We start from the raw sequence: 20,861 nt of genomic DNA, 5'->3' as shown, positions 1-20,861 counted from the left end.
TGTAAAAAAATTTTTTTTTTCTTTTTTAGGCTGTATTGTATTTCACTCATACATTTCACCCCTGCATATGATTCACGCTTCTGATTACACTTCTTGGGAAAAATGGGGAGACTAATATGAACATATGATCAGTAAAAATAACAGCTTACAACAAAATTCAGCAAACTTTTTCATAAAGACAGTCTGGAAAAACGGTTAAAACAAATCAAAACTTGAAATACAGTTTCACTCTTCCCATCATTGCCTCTTTCGTTGCTGCTTTCCGCAAAATATTGACATCGATTAGTTACATGCAAAATGCCATAGAGGAGGGCATGGACATGTCATCTTTCTGTTAGTTTTTATGGCTTTTATTGTTTCCAGCCTTTTTAAACTATCACGTCTTTCTGTGTCGTTCCGTTTGATTACAAACAAGTTATTCTCCTTGAGAGCTGATTTTTTTCTTTCTTTTGTAGACTCCTCAAGCAAAAAATTTACCTTTGTGGCCTTGCTATGAACTTGTACACTGCAACGTAGACATTTGCCTCTATGCTTGTCAAATCTTTTTTTTTTTTTTGCTGCATAAAGCTATTATTGTGAGAGACTCGACTGTAGGACTCCTGTCTTATGAGTGACTCATCTTGCTAAGGTGGCAGGCCTGCTGCATTTGCTGACATACAAGTGTGCGTTCATGCAGCTATATATATATATATATATATTTTTTTTCATTGCATGCCTCTTGAGGTTGCAGCTTTCAACATCATTAGTGGTCAGACTGTGTTTTGTTTGTCTGCCTTGCATTCGCTGTTGCTGGATGTTGCTGTGCATGTGCAAGCCTCTGCAAGGTGTTCATCCTAATTTGCATTCGCTGTAGTGGTAACAACTCATGTGTACATTTTGTGCTTGTGAATAATAAACTTGTACACGGATTCTCTGGCTTGCTGGCTAAGTGATTTACATTTTGCATGAAATGCTTCAGAATTTGCATTCGCTGTAGTGGTAACAACTCATGTGTACATTTTGTGCTTGTGAATAATAAACTTGTACACGGATTCTCTGGCTTGCTGGCTAAGTGATTTACATTTTGCATGAAATGCTTCAGATACACATGTTATGGCAAGTTTCACTGAAAAACTAGTGTAATCCAAAGTTCGATGGGAACTTGTCTGGTGAGCAATGAACATAGTGGAATAAAATGAACACTAGCTAAGAGGTAAAACTAACCTCTTGGCGAATGTTCATTTTATTCCACAATGAAAATCTAGTGGCGGCTTCAGGGCCATTTAAAGCGTGTATTTTGTCTGCTTCAGGTGCTCCAATAGGTGCTGCTTGTAGAATTGCCATATCTGCTTTTGTTGTAAGTTTATGGGCCTTTTTGCCTGATGCCTCTTTTTTCCTCTAATAAATTTTTGTAACAGATTTGGAAATCTAAACAAGAAACTTGCTCCCAAAAATAATAAGAATGACTTTTCAATTTAAACAAACCTCATTCAGTGGTTGCCTTAGGCGAGCACTTCACGAGTTAAAATAGGATTCCTCATAAGAGGGCCCTGTTCATAGCATTGGACCAGAATGTTTGTCTCAACAGTGAAGATGTCACATAGTGATTACGATATTATTGCTAGCTAGTTCCCAGTCTGTCCTATTAACTGCATGGTGCACCAACCAACTTAGCCGTGGTAAGCCCTCTGACAATTTGTCACTCACTCGCAACATCGTCAACCGTGAACCTTTTCGGGGTGCGTGCTCCAGAGTGCTTGCTGTCTTCACGATGACCACATGCATACCTCACGTTACCAAGCTGGCAGTCCAGCTACATTTGCCAATATACAAGTATGCATTCATGCAGCTATTTATGCAGCTATTTATGTTGCCCACTTTGTCCAGTATTATTGCAGTCATTTCCTTGGTTTGACAAGGCAGCATTTCTCGTCACATTTTTATTGCGGAGGCATAAGTGCCAGTATAGAGGAAAGTTTATTCCAATAAGTTGTGGCCCCCCACGGTACAACTAGTGCTTACGTAGGTAGTTTTACATTCACTGTTTTATAGGGTGCACCATTATAAAATTGAACATTCAGTTGGTGCTCAAGATAAGATTACTGTAAAAGTACGATCTTACACCTCATTTGAAAATACTTGTGAAGTACTACTTGCTCTCCTGTCAAAGATCTTGCATCTGTTCAACCTTACATTTTGGGGCACAAAGGACAATTCATGTTCTTACAAGAGGATCAAGTGTCTCCATTTACACTGGTTCCCGCAATATGGCATGGAGATTACTTGTATCAGTGATGTGTCTACTTCAGTTCCAGTTTGATAACCATATTTCATGCTTTTGATTGCATTAGAATTGAAACACTGGTGAAATTAACCTGTAGGCTAGTGATGCCTGATTATCTTAAATGCAGATGTTTAGTTGTTGAAAAGCGGCTTGCAGTGGTCTGGGGTTATAGTGCGGCACAAATCCAGTACTTTTAGGTGGAATGCTTCCTTTTTCCTTTAATTTTTTTTTTTCTTTTCAAGCACATTTGTTTGGTGCGTAGATGCAGTGCCTTTTCAGTCACCTTTCTGAGCACATGTAGCCTATGGTAGCTAGGTTATAATAGCTGACATTTATAGCACGTTGCTTTAGCGAATGTTCTCAAATTTGGTTTCTAGTGTAGCGCTATGGTATTGTGGACACCTGTATTGTCAGATGTTGTCCCTCTAGCAAGTCTTTTCAGTTTGCAACATTTTAAGTTGTCTTGGCAAACACTTACCTTCATCTAGGCTGCTTACATGGCTTCAACTATTCTTATGCTGTCGGCCACTGTCTGAGTGCGATACTGAATGCATAACCCAGCAAAGCCCAGCAGAATGTTTGTCCTGTATGCTGTCATCAGAAATACAAAAGTGCTTAAGAGCAGGGACCCAATGCGGCCACTAGGTGGCTGTGGCGACTTTGTGCTGCCGAGCACAAAGTCGTGCAACCAATTTCCATGCACGATGTGCGCCTTCTGGTGGGGCCAAAAATGCAGAGATGTTCAATTTAGATGTACGTTTAGGAACTTCATGGGGTTGAATTCAGAGTTCTTTGGTATGGCATCTCTCATACTTCATGCGTTGCTTTGGGATGGTAGACCCTATAATTGGGGGTTTACCCAAAAATCTTTTCATAGCTGTTGCATCCGAATGTGCATGATGCCAGATTCAATTGAACCCTGCTAGCCTTCTTGGCTTTGTCATGTCCTGCTCTAAATTGTTCACCAGGCAAGGTGGTCTGGCCAACAAGCCATAATGTTGCGTTATCGTGATGGTGAAGAACGACTTAATGCTTAGCGAGAGTTAAAAATCGAACTCCTTATCTGGCGAACTTGTGCCCAGAAAAGCAAGTGATGTTAAAATCATGACCACATTGAGCACAGTTATTGTTTGTCAAAACTCAACAGACCCTTAAGTTGATCCACTATTTATACACACATTGCTGTGCATTTCAAAGTGATCACTGGTGCTCATGTACATTCAAGAAATGTACAAAACTATTTGTTTCACACACAAGAAAAGGCTATGCCATAGAATACGCAACATGAAATTTGGGATACAGCAGGGCGCATCATGTTTCGAGCAATAACTTGCTAACAGTGATTAGCCTGATAAAAAGTGGTCGCCTACAAAATGTAAGTACACGTGACGCCATTTATGGGGAGCAACATTAAGAAAAACGAACTTGAATGTATATGTCTTTCTTTCTATTGGCAGCGCTGTTGGAATGTTTCATTACTTATTCTCTGCCAGAGTTTTATTTGCTTTCCTGTTCCAGAACATTCAGGTACTGCACCGGCTGTGTAAGAAGAACCCAGGCATCAATGTGGACCAGCTTTACCGCAGCCTTGCACCCCACATCCGCGAGCTAGTGCGAACACGGCTAAACGAACTTGAAAGGCAACCTCCAGGCTCCAATGTAGCGCACGTTCTTCCTCTGCGCATGAATGATACCAATCGCCACAGCTACTCTAGTAAGCAAAATGTTCAGTTCTTTTGCACCTGCTTGCAGCCAATGTGCAGCTGCTGCTAATGCATACTGCAGCAGCTTTAAAGGCGTTCCTTTTTATGTGGCCAATGTTGCAAGCACCTTCGTTTGTTGTGATCTGAAAGCACAGGGTACATCTTGTTCACGTGCTTGCATTTAAGCCGCAGCACCAGCCTAGAAAACTAACCTTTCATCCATTGCGAACTGTACATGGGAGTGAAACCATGACTGCCCTAAGCATTGAGCTGCAGCAGTGCGAACTGACTGACACCACACTTTTGTAGATTGTGCATGGTGTTGGAGAACCATAATCTCCTTTAAGATGCAAAAATGTCATTGTTGAAGTTACCTTTAAAATCTATTCATCGTTGTTGCTTAAGGTACAATAATAATTGCATCAAGTCTGCACCAGAATCTCAGCTGAAGCACATTATATGTGGTTGCCACATTATTATATGTTGTCTCTTTGGTAGCACAGGCATGTTGGGCAACATGTGTGGGATTGTAGCTCCAAGCACGCTGGCATTGTGTGTTAAAGTGTATTGCATTAACACTTTAACACAGAAGTTGTAAGTGATGTGGTATTCCTGTAATGAGTTGCACTTCAATGGAGCCACACATAAGCCTTGCACTTGAAAAGCCACCATGCGATATAATATTGCAGCACGTTTTCGTGTAGCAGAGTGGCTTAAATACCAAAATTTGTTGCCCGTACTGCTAAAAAAAAAACACACCTTTATCTAAATTACGCCCTTGCTGCCCCATGACATACTTTCAGCAGTGCAAAAGTTGGGGAGATACCACACTATACAATACGAAGCGTAGCGCCACTGTACTTATTAGCTGCATTTGTTCATGTCGTGACACCAAACTACCCAGAACACCATTCACCTGAACAAATTATGCGCACCAAGATCAAAACTCTGATCAGATATCGGAAGATCAGATAACCCAGTTATTAAATAATGTTGAGGAGGAATTTCACTTTTTATGCACCTCAATTTAAGCATTACATGAACTTTTCTGCTAGATCATGACATTTCGTAGAAGTAAATAGGCTCCCTGAACTTGTAATACTGATAGCAAAAGTAACTGAATTAAGTGACTTAGGTGTGTATTCTTTTTAGATTTCAAGTTTGTCGGAGCTATAATTCCATGGGAATGATATGTGCATGTAATGCGCATGAAAAAAGTGTCACAAAATGTGTGCACATAGTAAATGTATGTAATGTCAACTGGAACAAGTACCTTTATGGGGATCTTCCTAGAAAGCAAGAATATCTTTTGAAAGATTTTATCAGATAAAATGGATGTAATATTTTTCTTTAGTCTCCCTTTAAGGTTCATTAACTTGTGCAGTTTTGTCCAGCGCAGCTGGGAAACACAGTTTTGGTGCAAGCTCACTGCAGCCATAGTCACCTGCAGCGGTGAATCACTTATTTTGTTCCTAGTTTTTTAGGAAATGATTGTAAATTAAGGAAAACGCTAAACTAAATTTTGCTTCTCTGGAGCAGGTACAAGGTTTCCAATAAAGACCACACAAATACAAAATACATGCTCCAAGATGCCGAGACATTCCCGCCACTGTCCTCTTTGTGTTTCATTACTCCTCTCTCTCTCTCTCTCTCTCTCTCTCTCTCTCTCTTTACACACACACACACACACACACTCAAGTATACTGGTAGCTATGAAAAGCCCCTTCTTGTGAACTCAATCAGCTTGGACTTACATTCAGTCTGTCTTGATCTTGATTACAGTGTGCTCATGGCTGGTGAACTGTTTTGTATGCTGCTTTCAATTTCTTATACTATGTCATTTTCCATTTATGAACACAAAAGCTGCCACACTAGTTTTTGTCAGTCATGCATTGTTTTCTGCCCTTTTCTTTTTTCCCCAGGTAGTCCTCGGAAAGGAGACTTGTCGAAGCTGCCCAAAGACTACATGCACTGGAATCGAAAACAGTGGGCAACTCGCCTTAATGCAGTCTTGGATCAGCTGAATGTCAAGGGGCACTTTAGTAACGATGACTATCCCTCGTCAGAAGACATTCCCAACGTTAGTCACTTCTTCCTCTACTTGTAATAAATACCACTGCGTGTGCATGTGCTGCAAATGTTCTACAGTAGTAATTAGAGACCATGGTCATATCAACAGTATTTTGGCACACCAAATGTTTAAGCAAGTGCTGTCTGCCATTGTTTAGAAGAGCATTCTCACTGTGCTAGTCTCCAGATTCCTGCAAAGTGGACATGCTTCAGTCACTGACTGATTCAATTCTGCAGTTGCAATATTTGTCCTAAAGCTGTTGTTAAAGATAACCATGAAATTCACACATTCCTCATTTTTAATGATTGAAGGCAGTCATTAAAAAAACACTATTTTGTTTGCACAACTACGACAATAACCATTACTGTAACAGCTAGGTGCAAATGTACATTATGAAATAGTTTTTTGCTAATGAAGGTATGGCTGCAATATGACACTGACGTGCACAGCATTCCCAGATGGCTTACAGCAGACAGCTATGATAATCATATCACAATTAACGCAATCCCACAAGGTCCCCAAAATGTATTCCCTAGCCCTTGCAACAAGTTTGCCATGCTAGCTCAAGACCATGGTTTGTAATCCTTGCCTTGGCACTGCTTTTGCTTCATTGGCATTACTGTACGTGCTTCGGTCTTGCTAGTGGCTTCTCTCTCTATCTGGCAGCTGTACTGTAATTTCTGCATTGTATCATCCATGTGCTTCATTACTGCTTCCTTTGGCTGGCTACAGTAGAGGCAGCACTGGTGTGCTAAAACTTCATGCGCAATGTTGCTTAAATAATAAAATTGGTGTAAAGGGCTCTTCCACCTATTCTGCTGGTTCATCTGCATTTGTATTTCACACAGAAGTAACATTTGGTGTATTTTGGTTAAGGAGCAGCATGTTTACGCTTGTTTCGAACAGGCCCTTGCTGTGGCGTTTAAAGGAGCACTGACATTGCATGCGAAGAATGGAAGCAAAAAGGACCATGGAGATTTACAAGAATGGGAAGAAAGAAATTAGAAAGGAAAATCTGTATGATAATGCAAAGGGTACTTACTGCCTTGCTGTTTGAGGCTCGAGCTGGTTGCCTAAGGACAAAAACATACCGGAGCAAATACTTGCAACAAGATGAGGCTTCTGTATTCCACAGCAAAAATCCGGAGACTACTCAGCACATCCTAAAGGAATGCAAAGGGATTCACCCGTAGGTAACGTACACCTTCCAGAAGCGCTTGAATTTAAAGTGGACAGAAGCATCAGCCGGTCAGCGGTCGAGATGAGCAAGAGACGTGTAGAGTATTGGTGGAAAGAAAAGCAGGGAATGAATTGATAAAACCGGATCCGTTACAGGTGTATGTAACGCTAAAACATAGAGAAGTTTTAAATAAGATAAAGATTAAGGAGATGTATACACAAATGCTTGAATGAAAAGCATGTATAGCATACCTGATGAACTCAAGCAGGCTAGGCCAGGGTTTGTCACCACCCCACTTCACAGGAGGTAATCGTCATCATCGCATGACATTTTGTCTTTTCGTTAAATAAAATGCCAACCCTCTAAAACCTACAAAAGGTACTGTAAAGCGTCAAAGCACTCTAAATAATTTATTATACTTTCTATACTAACCAGCCTCAGTGTCCACGTGGTGGGGCCATTATCATTTGACTTCATCACAGAATTGGTCGCTCCATTCCTGCGATTGCTGTAGCTGCCAGTCTGAGAGCATCCAGAAACTTGCACAGCACTCCTGTTCATTTTAATTTTTGCCTATTGGCAATGTCATCATACCTAGCCTGACCGCTATGCAATGTCACAAAAATGCCATGTGCAGCATTTCGAGACCAGCTTTAGTATCAAATTAAGGTATCTAGGTATCTTGGGTCTCCCAAACTTGATACCTGCTAGCACACATCCCTCGCACATAAAAAGATGCTGCTTAACACCTCTGCAACTTCTGAAATATGTCATTACACCTTTAACAGTCTTTAGCTGCCGTGTTGTTTATGCCTTGTTGCTGAAACAGTTATTTTGTGCTATTGCAGATATTCAGTGAACCCCTGCATGTTCATGAGGCAAGGTATCAGCAAATCGTGCAGCAGTTGGAGGACTTGACGAAAACAGCGCAGCAGATCATCGCCGACTTCAGGAATCGTGGTAGAAGTCCGGAGGAGTCTCACTGCTGAGCAGCAGGGCAGTTTAGGTGCTTGTTTAGCAGACAGCGAGCTATTCGCCCGCACCACGCATTTGATGAATAACGTATTCATCCTGTGTAAATAAATGTGGAAATTAACTTAACTAGTAGCACCCCTTAGGCTTCATGATGTGCTTTTAGTTTATCTGCTTTTAAATGCGCTTTTATTGACACGAATAAATTATTCCACCAAAAAAGAGCTTTTTTTTGCGTGCGTGCGTGCGTGCGTGTGTGTGTGTGTGTGTGTGTGTGTGTGTGTGTGTGTGTGTGTGTGTGTGTGTGTGTGTGTGTGTGTGTGTGTGTGTGTGTGTGTGTGTCTGCGATGACTTGGGAGAGGAAAGTGCGGCTGCAGTTGGTAGGGAGCCGTCGCGGGGTGCCATGTACTAAAATGATATCCCAGAGTAGGAAATCTGCAACGTCGGTTGCTCAGCTCATGGGAAGTGCACGAGTGATGGCATAGGATCGTCACATAATCAGTAGACAGCAGTCCACTGGTTGCCGGAGCTGGACTTCAGGTAGGGGCCAAGGTGATCCAAACCCACGCAAAATAATGGCTCAGGTAGAATGTCGATCTGCCGTAAATAGCCGGCAGGAAGCATTGCTGGCTTTTTCCGATGTTGACAGGGCTTGCAAGCAGCTACATAGCACTGTACAGAGCATGCGAGGCTGGGCCAGTAGAAGCTGCGGCATATGCAGTCGTAAGTGCAACCAACCCCTAGGTGTCTGGCACTTGGGGCATCGTGAAGCTCCTGAAGCACGGCTAAGCGGAGGCGCGATTGAGCAAGCAAATAGGGTGTCACTGTGGCACGCCTTTTTTTTTTTTCAGCCCAACATCTTCAGACCTTTTAATAGCACAGGAGACACCTGCAGGAGCTTCTCTGTCCTACAGCTTCGGTTTTGAACATGCTAGTGCGCATCAAGCTTTGTGCCGAAGTGAGAGCAAACTTCAACTGATCTTGCAAAAGCTAGGATTTGTCATGCACAGGAGTCCTCATCCCATGAAGTTTCTAGTCGTAAAGAAGCCATTCATTTACTCAGGGTGTCGCCTGCAAAGTAAGGAACAAGGCACTGTGTTATATAAGGGGCATAGTCGGGAGGGGCAAAGGTAAGGACACAGCTGGCTTGTGTCTCCTCCGAGATTTATTTGTACCATATGATACCTTGATGAGTGAAAAGACTTTCAACAACCTTGACCTTTCCCTTCCCACGGTCAAGTGTGAGCCCCCTTAAAATAGTTTCTGGGTACATCACGTAAAAATGCGTGCCTTAAATTCGCGGTTCAATGCTTGCAGTGTTTGCATTGATGTTCGCAAAAAGTCGGGTCATTTGGGATGCCTAAACCGATGTCTAAGCACTTGAACACAGCGCATATCCATAGATTTGCGCCGGCTGGGCCTACAGGCCCACCCGAGCTCTGGATCCGCCAGTGGTCTACGTGGCATACGCTTCCAGGGGAGAAGTGTATATACAGTAGAACCTCGTTGATACGTTCCCGTTACGTACGTTTTCCCGGCGCCAACGTTCGCAATCGAAAAAACAAAAAATGACCCATAGAGTTATGCTCATTTTTTATCGGTTCATGCGTTCCCGGAAAGCACGATTTTTAGGCACCAACGTTCAGTACGTCGCCAAACTGCGGCATAATGTGGAAACTTAATTATGTCTAAGCATGGAGCCCCGTTTCATGCATGCAGCTACTGCAACAGCTAAATGTTTATGGAATGTTTTGTGCATCGCTTGTCTGCAGGTTGGTCACTTCACGCAACACACTTTCACAGACGGTCTTTGTACAAAGGCATGCCCAATGTTGGAATCGGTTGGCGCAGGACAGGGGTAATTGCAGATCGCATGGAAAGGGCCTTTCGTCCTGCAGTGGACATAAAATAAGGTGGTGATGATGATGATATCTAAAGTGCATGGTGGGCATCCGCTGAACTTGTTAGTAGGACGTACGCCCACATGGGCGTTCGTATGACTTATTCCCCTAGCAGGTGCAGGACCATATCACTTCGGATACTGGAAATTGTCTACGTGCTCCAGGTACACCAATCACCATTCCATGTCGGGCTAAATGTCTTGATATACAACACAACAAAAACAGGAGTGAACAGAGCACTGAATTCTGCCAACAATTTAGAACTTCCAACTTTGAACAGGCTTGTTGGTAGAACATGGCTTATAGAAAACCGCCAACACCCTTCTGAACTCAATTCCGAGCTTCGAAAAAACTGTGCGTATGGTTCTGGTAATCATTCCAACATTCTGGGATGCTAATTCCGGAATACTGTTCTCGAGTAGTTTAGACCAGAAATAAAAATGTAATAAATGAATAGGAGATGCAGACCAGAAATCAGCTTTACTATATATTGAAAGCTGGACGATGAGCGAAAAGGTGCGACGTACATCGGAATGGCTCCCGCCGCAGACGCAGCAACGAAGGCTGGATGTGCAACCACCCATGCTGTGACCATAGCGCCAACAATTGCGACATTGTAATGGACGCGAGCCAACCGGGTCCACTCTGAATATTAGAGGCCAGACTTTCATCTCAGTAGGGCAAGTCTTGTACCTGCAAACGTGGCAATTAGAGCTCAACCCAGCTCCTCAGGCGCGGCGGTGTCGCCTTCAATACCACGTGACACCGTGACGTCACGACAGAGGAGAAACGGGGCTCCAACTCGCGCCGTCGCCTTCAAGGCTGACCACGTGACATCGTGACGTCACGACAGAGGAGAAACGGTGCTCCAACTCGCGGCGGTATATAAGCAGCTGCGCTTGCCTCTGCTAGACACTCACGAGGTGAGATGCCTCCTGGAGACAGAGCTGCTCATTGGAATGAGAAGCGAAGGTTGCGGCTACAGAGTCTGATTTTCTAGGTGGCTTTGACTCACCTCTTGCAAGATGGGCTGGGTGGGAATCGAACCAGGGTCTCCGGAGTGTGAGACCTGGAGACGCTACCACTGAGCCACGAGTACGATGCTTCAAAGCAGTACAAAAGCGCCTCTAGTGAATGCGGTGTTGCGTTAGGCGTGCGTCGCTTGCTCAGGCGCACATTTCGTTGCCGCGCCGAACGCTGCGTTGCTCGACGCTCACCGCGTCCAATGCGGGGCGCGTAGTCGCTGCGCCGTAGCCCATTGTCTTACACCCCTTGGCGGGTCGACGGGAACGCTGTCGCGTTCCACTCTTGAAGGCGAAGCAGAGTAACGCATGAGTTGTTTCTTCGTCTAGCCGAACCAAATATAGCCAAGCAACAGCAGTTCACCAGGCTAAACAGTGGTTCAACAACTAAAATAAAGGCTAGTATGCTTCGCATCCTGGGCTTATCCTTAGCTAAGCCACAGCCATATTGACGCGATAGCGTTAAGGAGCTCGTGTCGCAGAAAAGCCGGTGTCGTCGGCGTCGGCGGCCGTGAGCGATAAATCCCAGCAGGCCCTTTATGAATAAAAAACAACTTGCAAGATGGGCTGTGTGGGAATCGAACCAGGGTCTCCGGAGTGTGAGACGGAGGCGCTACCACTGAGCCACGAGTTCCATGCTTCAAAGCGGTACAAACGCGCCTCTAGTGAATGCGGTGTTGTCTTAGAAACGAGCTCTTCTAAGGCTCAGGCGTGCGTCGCTTGCTCAGGCGCACATTTCGTTGCCGCGCCGAACGCTGCATTGCTCGACGCTCACCGCGTCCGATGCGGGGCGCGTAGTCGCTGCGCCGAAGCCCATTGTCTCACATCCCTTGGCGGGTCGACGGGAACGCTGTCGCGTTCCACTCTTGAAGGCGAAGCTTAAGCGTCCTCCAGTTTTTTTTTTGTCCATCATTCTGTTGCAATTACTCCGGCCGCGGAGAGCTTTTCTAGGGTTTCTGCCGGACTTCGGACTTAAAGAGGAGTCTACACCACGAACTATTCCTTTAGTGCAGGCAAGATGCGGGGGAATGAAGGCACTCACTTGCATCGATCCAAATGATGAGCACTTAAGTCGTATACACACGCCTGGTCTGGCGAACGGCAAACAATCCCACCTCTGCCAAACTGTCGCACATCACTGATGTGCAAGTAGTGATGCATTGCCGCCTGAAGTTCCGCCTGAACTGCCTTCGGGTTGTTGAGCCGGATGGCTCCTCCGTGCAAAGGCACCAGCGCCACAGGAATGCTGCTCACCCCACTACGAAAGAAAGCTTCAAGAGGCATTTGATCAGGTGGTAGCGAGGCCGACCAAGGCGGAGATCGCCCCGTGCCGTCCCCTGGGGAATCTTTCGACATTTGTGGCACTATCTCCGTATAAGACAATATAAATTTATCTTAAATCCCTGCTTCGTATCTACAAAACTGGACTAAATCCGCCCGACACTTAGCCAAAACCCCGCTCACTGTTGCGATCCGGACACCAAGAGGCGAAGGCAGGCAGCACCGTCAGCCCTCTGTGAAACGGCGTTCGATTCGGCTTCTTCTTCTTCAACAGCTTGCCTCACGCAGAAACGCGCTCGTTCCACTGTTCGCGCGTTCGTCGTCGTCTTCCACTGCTGGCGCCATCGGAGCAATTAAGATATATTCAATTCAGGCACTCGAACCCACGAGCTTTAGTGGGAGAAAAGTAATAAGTAACAACGCATTCAACTGAGAATGTGAAGTTATCTAATGAATGTCTCTTGAGCGCGCATGCTTTCGCGTTTACTCTCTTTAGCGTATGCTGAATGTAAATTTTTTTCTTTTGTTGAACGTACGCCACCTTTACAACGAAGTGACCCGATCGAATGACAAGTGACATCATTGGAGGTCCCGAGCATTTCGTTATAAAGGTGTTAAATGAGTAACGAATGCAACTGGCTTTGGCGTGATTGGTGTATTTCGACGTACGTTACTGCTTGTCCTCAGGCAGGCTAGACGCACTGTGCGTTAGTCGGGAAAAGCCGATTTCGCTGTAGTGAATATACACGTGTAGTTTAATGTAATTATGTTCATACATGTCCACATATCGGCGGGGCGTAAGTAAATTATACTACACGTGCACTTATGTCTCCCTGTACTCAAGGAAAGGCTCCCATGCATTAAAGTGGTTGTTATAATTATGTATGTGTATACATGTATATGAAAAAAAATAATATATAGCGAGCAAACCACCATTCTGCCACCATAACCATTCCTTTGTGCCCAATGTAATTCGCTTGAGTTCACTACACGCTCTAGAAGAGGCCACTTGTTGCAGGCAAGGGAGTGAAAGAAGGGTGCCATTCCAAGCCAGGATTTTAAAGGGGCACTAATGGCAAATACCAAGTAGGCGTGGACTGTTTACATACCATTCGAGAAACATCGCATTTCGTGCCAAGAAAAGACTTAGTTCACGAGAAAATTGCATTTGAAGGGCCCGAATACCTTTTTCGAAATTCAAATCTCCCGCCACACAAGCGGGGTGGTGACGTTGCATACGTCATCACCACCCTTTGCTGCCGTCGGTGAGTAAAACCCTGCCTGACAGATGGCGGTACCGAGCCAAGACAGAGTGGTGGGTTCGCCTCTGCAGTTGCTTTTTGGTCGTGTGACGAAGACTGTTCGGGCATCCCGCGACATCACATGGAAGTTGAATTCTCTGCTACTTGCAGTTTGTGCGAATTCCGCGAGCCAGCAAAACCAGCGCAGCACTACGCGATCAGGAACGTAGCGAAAACGAAACCTTTCGACCGCCCGCGTCGTTGTCAACAGTAATTTCAATGATTTATTTTTTCTAAAAATGAAATAGAACTGGACACGTAGCATTTTATTTCATCTTGCAATACAATACAAATATGTTTTTTGCAACGGGTAATTGAGTAGTCGTGACAGAATTTGACTGAGGAGTGCATTCGTCATCGGGCAAGTGTTTGAATGTCCCGGGAGAGTCTCTAATCGTGTCCTGCATTTACTTCAATTTCTCGATTAGTAATCTGTTCGCGATAATATGGAGGCCTCAGAGATTCTCGAGCATCTAATCTGTCACTTTATTTTGACAGTATCCCTTTAAGTCCTGGTGGTTCCAGAATCTAGGCCAGTTTGGCAGAATGCGTCTAAAAAGCCTAAAAAGCGGAGGAAATTTGAGGAATATGGCAACGCGATGTGCGCGCTCTCCGCTACTGAGGCATAGAATTTCATGCCATAATTATATTACGAAAATCTGTGTGCTGAGGAATTTAAAAAGGGACGTCGCGTGATTCACATGGCTAGAGTACACAACATGAACTGTAAACGGCTGTAACTAAGCTGTAACCTGTGCTTTAACCTGTGCCTTTAACCTGGCGGTGTAACCCGCCATGGTTTCTGAGCACGAGGTCGCGGGATCGAATCCCGGCCACGGCGGCCGCATTTCGATGGAGGCGAAATGCGAAAACACCCGTGAATTTAGATTTAGGTGCACGTTAAAGAACCCCAGGTGGTCAAAATTTCCGGAGTCCTCCACTACGGCATGCCTCATAATCATAAAGTGGTTTTGGCACGTAAAACCTAATTTTAACCTGGCGGTGTATGATATGCCGGCATGCCAGGAGGCGCCACAAGCGCTCGTGACTTTCGTGACGTTTGTGTTGTTTAAAAATGGCGGCAGAGTTAAGGTGAGTGCATGTGGCAGTCATGCTCTTCCTGGTATTATTTCGTTTACAGTCCTCTCTGTAATGCTTATGTTCGTGATGCAGGTTACTACAGTCTCGGCTTCATTTGGCTCAACGCCAGGTACAAGTTTTCTTTTCTCCCCTCGTCTTCAAGCTGGAAAAATAACTGCTACACTTTTCATCCATATTACTGTATCAGGGACCGTACGAAAGATCTGATGGGAGAGAGCTGAACGAGAGAAGACCAACGGCTTTAAACATTGGTGTGCATAAAATGCGGAAGATCTCTAAAACTATTGTATATAACAAACTAACTACGTACTTTTCAGGATCTATATCGACCGCTGACGGATCAGCGCTTGTTAAGATGGGCTGCACAACAGTAGTCTGTGGTGTGAAAGCGGTAAGCGTTTGAAGTTAGATCGATGGTTCATAAACTCCTAAAAGATATATTCTCTTTTTCACTAATTATGTTGTGCGTGCTCTCTGACCTTCTTTAAAGGAACTTCCTGAACCGGCCGTCACTACTCCGAAACAAGGGTTTATCGGTAAGTCCGGCGGGGTAGCAACACAGTCGTTTTCCGCTCACCAGTGTGCAATTTTTGATGAGTTTCTTCCGCTTCATTGTATCAGCTACCCACTCCTTTTTCAGTTTCCTGGCATAAAGAATGGCAGCATTTTATCAAACCTCTTAAGCAGGCCTTGTTTCTTGTTACCATCGTATTGGACCCTTATTTTCGTCGTGTCGATGCAGACCTTGTCTCTTATTACGTGGCTGTGCAGCGTTAGTGTTTCCGTCGTATCCTTGGCACGATTTTAGAGGCATTCATTATTGCTTGGGTGTAGCTCTTTTCACAACTCATGCACTAAGTCAAGTTCTATTTAACAGTTAATTACCTCGATTGGAGGTGACCTGATTTGAGGGAATACATCTGCCCGGCACCTGCACTTCTGTGCCTGCTGGAGTAAGACTCGCTATCGCATTAAAATCGACTGTATTGCCGTGCAGTGCCAAATGTGGATCTGCTGCCTCTCTGTTCACCAATGTTTAAGACAGGACCTCCGAGTGAACAGGCCCAGGCTTTAAGCAAGATGATGCTCGACGTTCTGACCAGGTGATCATCATTGTCTGCCTTTCTCTCTTATGTTGGAAAGTATGCACCCAGTAACCTTTTGAAAAATATTCTGTTGCAGTTCAGAAAGCATAAACCTAGAGAAGTTGTGCATAGAGGAAGGCAAGGTACGTTACAGAGCCATCTTGGTTGTAGTTGTCATTGTTCATAATGCATATCAAGCATGCAGGTTTCACATTTGTTTCTTTCATATTGAACTTCTGTTCCTTTTTTCAGCTTTCTTGGTGTCTTACTGTTGATCTGACGTGTCTGGACTATGATGGAAACATGGCAGAAGCGTGCATCTTGGTTGCCACTGCTGCGCTCTGTTCATTAACGCTGCCCAAAGTGGTCACAAGTGATGGTGAAGTCAATGTGTTACTGGAAAGAGAGAAGGTAGACATTAGCGATGGTCCCCTGGCAGCCACATTTGCGGTCCTTGCAGATGATACTATTGTGGTTGACCCAACACATGAAGAAGAATGCCTTGCTGCAGAGACCTTCACAGTTGTCTTGAATGCTGATGACAACATCTGTGGAGTTCACAAACCAGGCAAGTTGTTTGTTGTGTATCATTAAAATGTTAAGCCTAGTGTCTGCAGATTTTTACGAAGCAGTTTGTTGTCACGCAAGGGTGGAAACATGGTCTTTGTAGAAACACTTATATACACTCTACATTAATTAGCTAAAAGAATTCATTCCAGGCACCCCACACTATGTTTCTAGTGTTTTACACTCACTTATGTATATTCCTCATGAAGAATGTAGTTAGTAAAAGAAAAAGTCCATTTGTATTCTATCATCCTCGGTGACATAATAAATGCCAGTTGTGAACTAATGAGTGCTACCGGAGCCGCATAATGCTTATGGTTTGGCTTTTCAAGTACAGTAACAAACTACTTGCATACTATTCACCCAGGGCTTGCCGCACTTAACGCTGGTGCTGAACTCACCGTCTTGTTTTCATGTTTCGTAAGTAAATTAGAGCTCTGAGGGCGTATTCTGTAAGTGTCCACCTAGTAGACATGTCCATTTTGTCTGCTGCTGAAGTTCTAATTGGCTAGGCTGGGGTACACAGCAGTTCAGCAGCAGATGAAATGGGCATGTCCACTAGGTGGACGTCGACACAATAGACCCCTGGGCCCTGGCACAATGGTGCATTAGTAAACTGTAGACGTTGTACACCACCATACCCATGGGTGCTGTCATATTTGGTCATGTGACAGCGCCCGCCATCGGCGGACTCTGATCGGCGTTTTCCCACTTAACAATGGCCATGGTGGCCTCAAGCCCAGCTAAGGCAGCTGCTATTTCGGCCACTATGGTGAGTGGGTAAACAATGCATAATTACAGATGCAGTGTAAGTGTACCTTTCATTTAACCATTCCGGTTACATTTGTCATTTGTGCAAGCTTACTGGCTGAAGGTGACAGTATGCAGTAGCGTGATGTTTGCTTTTATCCTTTATATTCTAGTCCTTATAGTGGTAGATTTGAAAGGCTGTTGCAGCCTTGTGCCTGTTGTTGTTAACTGTATATGATAAAACTTTGTTTGGGAATAGACGTGTGCGTGTGCAGAAAGTGCCTGTTTGTGACCAGCTGACGCAGCACTGATAACTTAATTTGGGAAAAATTTTCTGGTTATCTATCAGTGCAGATTAAAATGCATTTGCATACGCACGTACAAAAATGTTGCAAGTAGCTAAGCAATCACTCACCTGCTGTTTGATTTGTGGCGCAGAAAGAAAACTCGCTGTGCCCGCCTAATATTTTATGTTTGATTTTGCTACTGTGGAAAGTGAAGTAGCTCGAGTAAGCCAGACACTTTTGCTTGGGGTGGACGTAGCATTGGCTTGTGTGTTTATCGAGGTTAAACATTCCATGATATCTTGTGCCAGCTGCAGTGGCAATACTCTGTATTGTAGCTGAAGGTGGTGTTAGCTTTTAAGTCATTGCCAGTAATCGGCTATGCAGCACTGGCGGCTGAGCTCATGTTCGCCTTGTGGAAGGCGTGCATGACGAATGGCTGTAAACATGGCCACTCCTTGTGCATCTGAAGTGGATGCTCGCAAACAGTCTCATACCACACCTTGAAGCCTCTGATGCAATTTTTGCAATTCGTAAAAGATCGCGTCTTCCTTCTGCTCTTCCATATTTTACATAATTACTACCATAGTACTAAGCAATCCCCGAACTCTTAGCAGGACATTGGTGGATTGGCCGGCAGCGGCTGATGCCTGCTTGCTCTCCATTCAGAAGGCGTTCACTGGTGGCGTGCCGCTAGTGGCCCCTGGTGCACTGTGAGCAGACTGCTCACTCTAAAGGGTCTATGTGGTATGGTTCGCAACATATGCACAAAACTGTAAAACCACTTCAGTGTCTTTTTAATGTGCAGCCACAGGTACCTACTTCTCTGTGTGAGAAAATGGAGAGTTTCTAGACACTTCGTGCCAGCACAGCTGTTTTGCAAGCATAGTAGGCCTGGGAAAAAAAAAGATCACCCTTCCACTACTGTGAAGAGGGGTGCAAGCGAAGCTCATGATCCGCGGCTCTTCGTTGTCGTAACGCCTCGGCTTCGCACTCCCTCATGGCGAGGTTGGCACGTCGATGACGATCCATTTCTTGAGCGAGTTCCTGGTGGCGTTCATGAAACACTGCCTGTTCTTCGGCTAAACGCACAACACGCAGCCCGCTCCCGCTGCCGTTCCTTCAACACAGCTTGCTCTTCGGCAGAACAAACCAAACGCGGCTTCCCCATCTGACTGCCGGGCCTGAAATGGCAGGAAATGGTGGGTGCGAGGCAAGCGAACGCGTGATCATACTCTTTCCTTCCTCCAGAGGGACGGGACGCCTGTGATTGGCTTGCGCCTTGCGCCGCATCTACTTCTTCAAGCATATAAAATCCCGTATTAAAGGGCGTGTATGATGAACTGACAGTGGCTGAATCCGTTAGCAGGGTGGTCTTGCAACCTAGAGGTCGGGGTTTGAATCTGCAGCCTGACAACCAATTTTTATTTTTGCACGGCTCAAGTTTTTTCATACTGAAACACCAATACCAACGCCAACACAAGTGAGGCAGTACAAGCTTCTATTGAAAAAGCATTGCTTCCATCTTGCTATCCAAGGATAATACGGTTTTTGAATGTGAGCCGTAGGTAACTATAAATATTGTGATCCTTATGCCAGCACATTTATTCAAGTGTGAGGGATTTGAGAAATGTGTGTTAGTGGCTGTTTTCACACACAACAAAAAAAGCTGCTGTAGGAAGAAAGCGATTTTCTGCAGTTTATGTAACATACCCCTCTATATGTCTGTTATATTTATGCAGAGTGGAATGCAGTAAATCATCTACAATTCTCACCTCCTCACCATCATTTTAGTCATCATTGTAATAACTTTTGGTGGTGTGGATGATAGAACAAATAATAAACACAGCCACTGCAGTTTAGCAATACTCACAAGTTGGCTATTCCCACCTAGTTTCAGTGCATATTGGTGTTTTATGAACCTAGGCAGAGAATCTCTGGGCAGAAGCTTACCTTGCGGCAAGAACAACCAGTACAGTTATCGTTTCATGCAAACCAGGTAGAAGATACGAGGGTTTGAAAGGGGGCGGAGTGCTCATGCGGTGATCAGAAGGTACTCTTAAGTTTTTCGGAGCTCACTTCAGCAACTAGCGATGTGGACTATATGGCTGCATTCTTTCTTTTCAGGTGGCTTTGCCCTTGGCATCGACCAGATGTCCCAGCATGTGGAAATCGCAAGAAAGCTAGTGAAGGACACTCGTGATTTGCTTTCTACAGCTCCGTCTAATGTAACTGAGTGCACTGCATAGAAGCAAACCATCAAATGCTAGTTTAATGTGAGAAGAAGTTGTAAGATCACAGGAAAGCAAAAAAAAAAGAGCTTTATTTCAGTGAGAGTCAACCTTGACTGAACATTAAAAATGTACACATTCAACGACAGCAACACTCAGGAAAAAAAGGCATTGCTTTGAAACTTCATGCGAGTTAAAAACTATTCTTTACACATTTTGTATGTACATATTTTGTCGCCATCACACGCACCTCTACAGGGCAGCCTGCAGGGTTTGCCCAAGAAATGCGACCTTTACACAATTTGCAGTGCGGTGGCAACAAGGGAAATAGTATAAAGTGTGCGAAATCCCTTGTTACGTAAAAACAATGCATTGAGGAAAAAAATAATGCTATATACTTCATAAAAATCTCCTTGCTTGCTGAGTGGCATGATCTGATTCTATGTACAACACTGGAAAGTGGTTTACAAAGGCAGCAACAGTGCTTTGTAACAGCAACAACACTTTCCCTGGCCATGTCTCAGTTTTGGTAGCCAAGATGAAGAATATTCAACACAACTGTCCGACGACCTGCAGATGTTAAAATTTTCCTAAAAGTTAACTATATAGGACCACCCTCCAAAATGCAGGAACAGACTAACAATGCACTTGGTGAACCAGTTTCGACAGCAGACGTGCACTGAAACTATCTGGCTGGTTGCAAATTTTAAAAGTTTCCTAAAGGTGGATATAAAAAAAAGAATGTAATGAGATGCATAACAAAGAGGACCACCCCCCTCAAAATGTAGGAAACTATGTGCTTGGTGACCACTCCGAAGCAGTTGCTGGAAATTTATGGTGTGCTGATGATCTATGGCATTTCTTCTGTAACATGCGAAACAAAGCAAGGCCTGGCTGCGGTTATGTTGTGCATGCAACCTAGAGGGACTCGGCAGAATTATAAACGTACACAGCCACAGCTAAAAAAAAATCATGAAACTGGCCACCTTTCATGCCTGAAACAGAACTGAAGGGGGACATGCTTACCTAAAAAATAATACAACAAGGTGGAGACGGCCTGCTTGAAAAAACATCACAAATATTATAGGCCAACTGCAACAAAATTTAGGCCACGTACAAACCTTAGTTTCAGATTTTACATCTGAAATA

General features: G+C 44.4%; 2 protein-coding genes across 6 annotated transcripts in view; both read left to right on the top strand.

Annotated features, from left to right (window-relative positions):
* LOC139056336 (cytoskeleton-associated protein 5-like) overlaps window positions 1–8,280 on the top strand; it is a 121,623-nt gene extending 113,343 nt beyond the window's left edge. For all 5 annotated transcript variants that reach the window (XM_070534494.1, XM_070534493.1, XM_070534490.1 and 2 more), the window contains 3 exons: window positions 3,782–3,977; window positions 5,889–6,046; window positions 8,066–8,280. The gene's annotated coding sequence lies outside the window, so the exon portion shown is untranslated. The remainder of the gene's footprint in view (window positions 1–3,781; window positions 3,978–5,888; window positions 6,047–8,065) is intronic.
* A 6,458-nt stretch (window positions 8,281–14,738) lies between these two features.
* LOC139055639 (exosome complex component RRP43-like) lies at window positions 14,739–20,136 on the top strand. The gene is made up of 9 exons (XM_070533168.1): window positions 14,739–14,786; window positions 14,868–14,904; window positions 14,983–15,046; window positions 15,113–15,186; window positions 15,286–15,331; window positions 15,793–15,898; window positions 15,978–16,023; window positions 16,133–16,448; window positions 19,609–20,136. Exons 1-9 carry the CDS (start codon window positions 14,770–14,772, stop codon window positions 19,728–19,730), a joined length of 828 nt encoding a protein of 275 aa, XP_070389269.1. The 5' UTR covers window positions 14,739–14,769; the 3' UTR covers window positions 19,731–20,136.
* Window positions 20,137–20,861: the final 725 nt, after the last annotated feature.

The sequence above is a fragment of the Dermacentor albipictus genome, chromosome 2 (assembly GCF_038994185.2).
Source record: "Dermacentor albipictus isolate Rhodes 1998 colony chromosome 2, USDA_Dalb.pri_finalv2, whole genome shotgun sequence".
In the NCBI taxonomy this organism is placed as follows: Eukaryota; Metazoa; Arthropoda; class Arachnida; order Ixodida; family Ixodidae; genus Dermacentor; species Dermacentor albipictus.
Note: the sequence above shows the minus strand (reverse complement) of the source record. Positions and strands in the feature narration are given on the sequence as shown.

Bases quoted from the DNA above. Each gene is read 5' to 3' on its own strand.
- LOC139055639 (XM_070533168.1), top strand. The intron at 15,899-15,977 runs GTGATCATCATT...ATTCTGTTGCAG, and splicing joins ATGCTCGACGTTCTGACCAG to TTCAGAAAGCATAAACCTAG. The intron at 16,449-19,608 runs GCAAGTTGTTTG...CTTTCTTTTCAG, and splicing joins CTGTGGAGTTCACAAACCAG to GTGGCTTTGCCCTTGGCATC.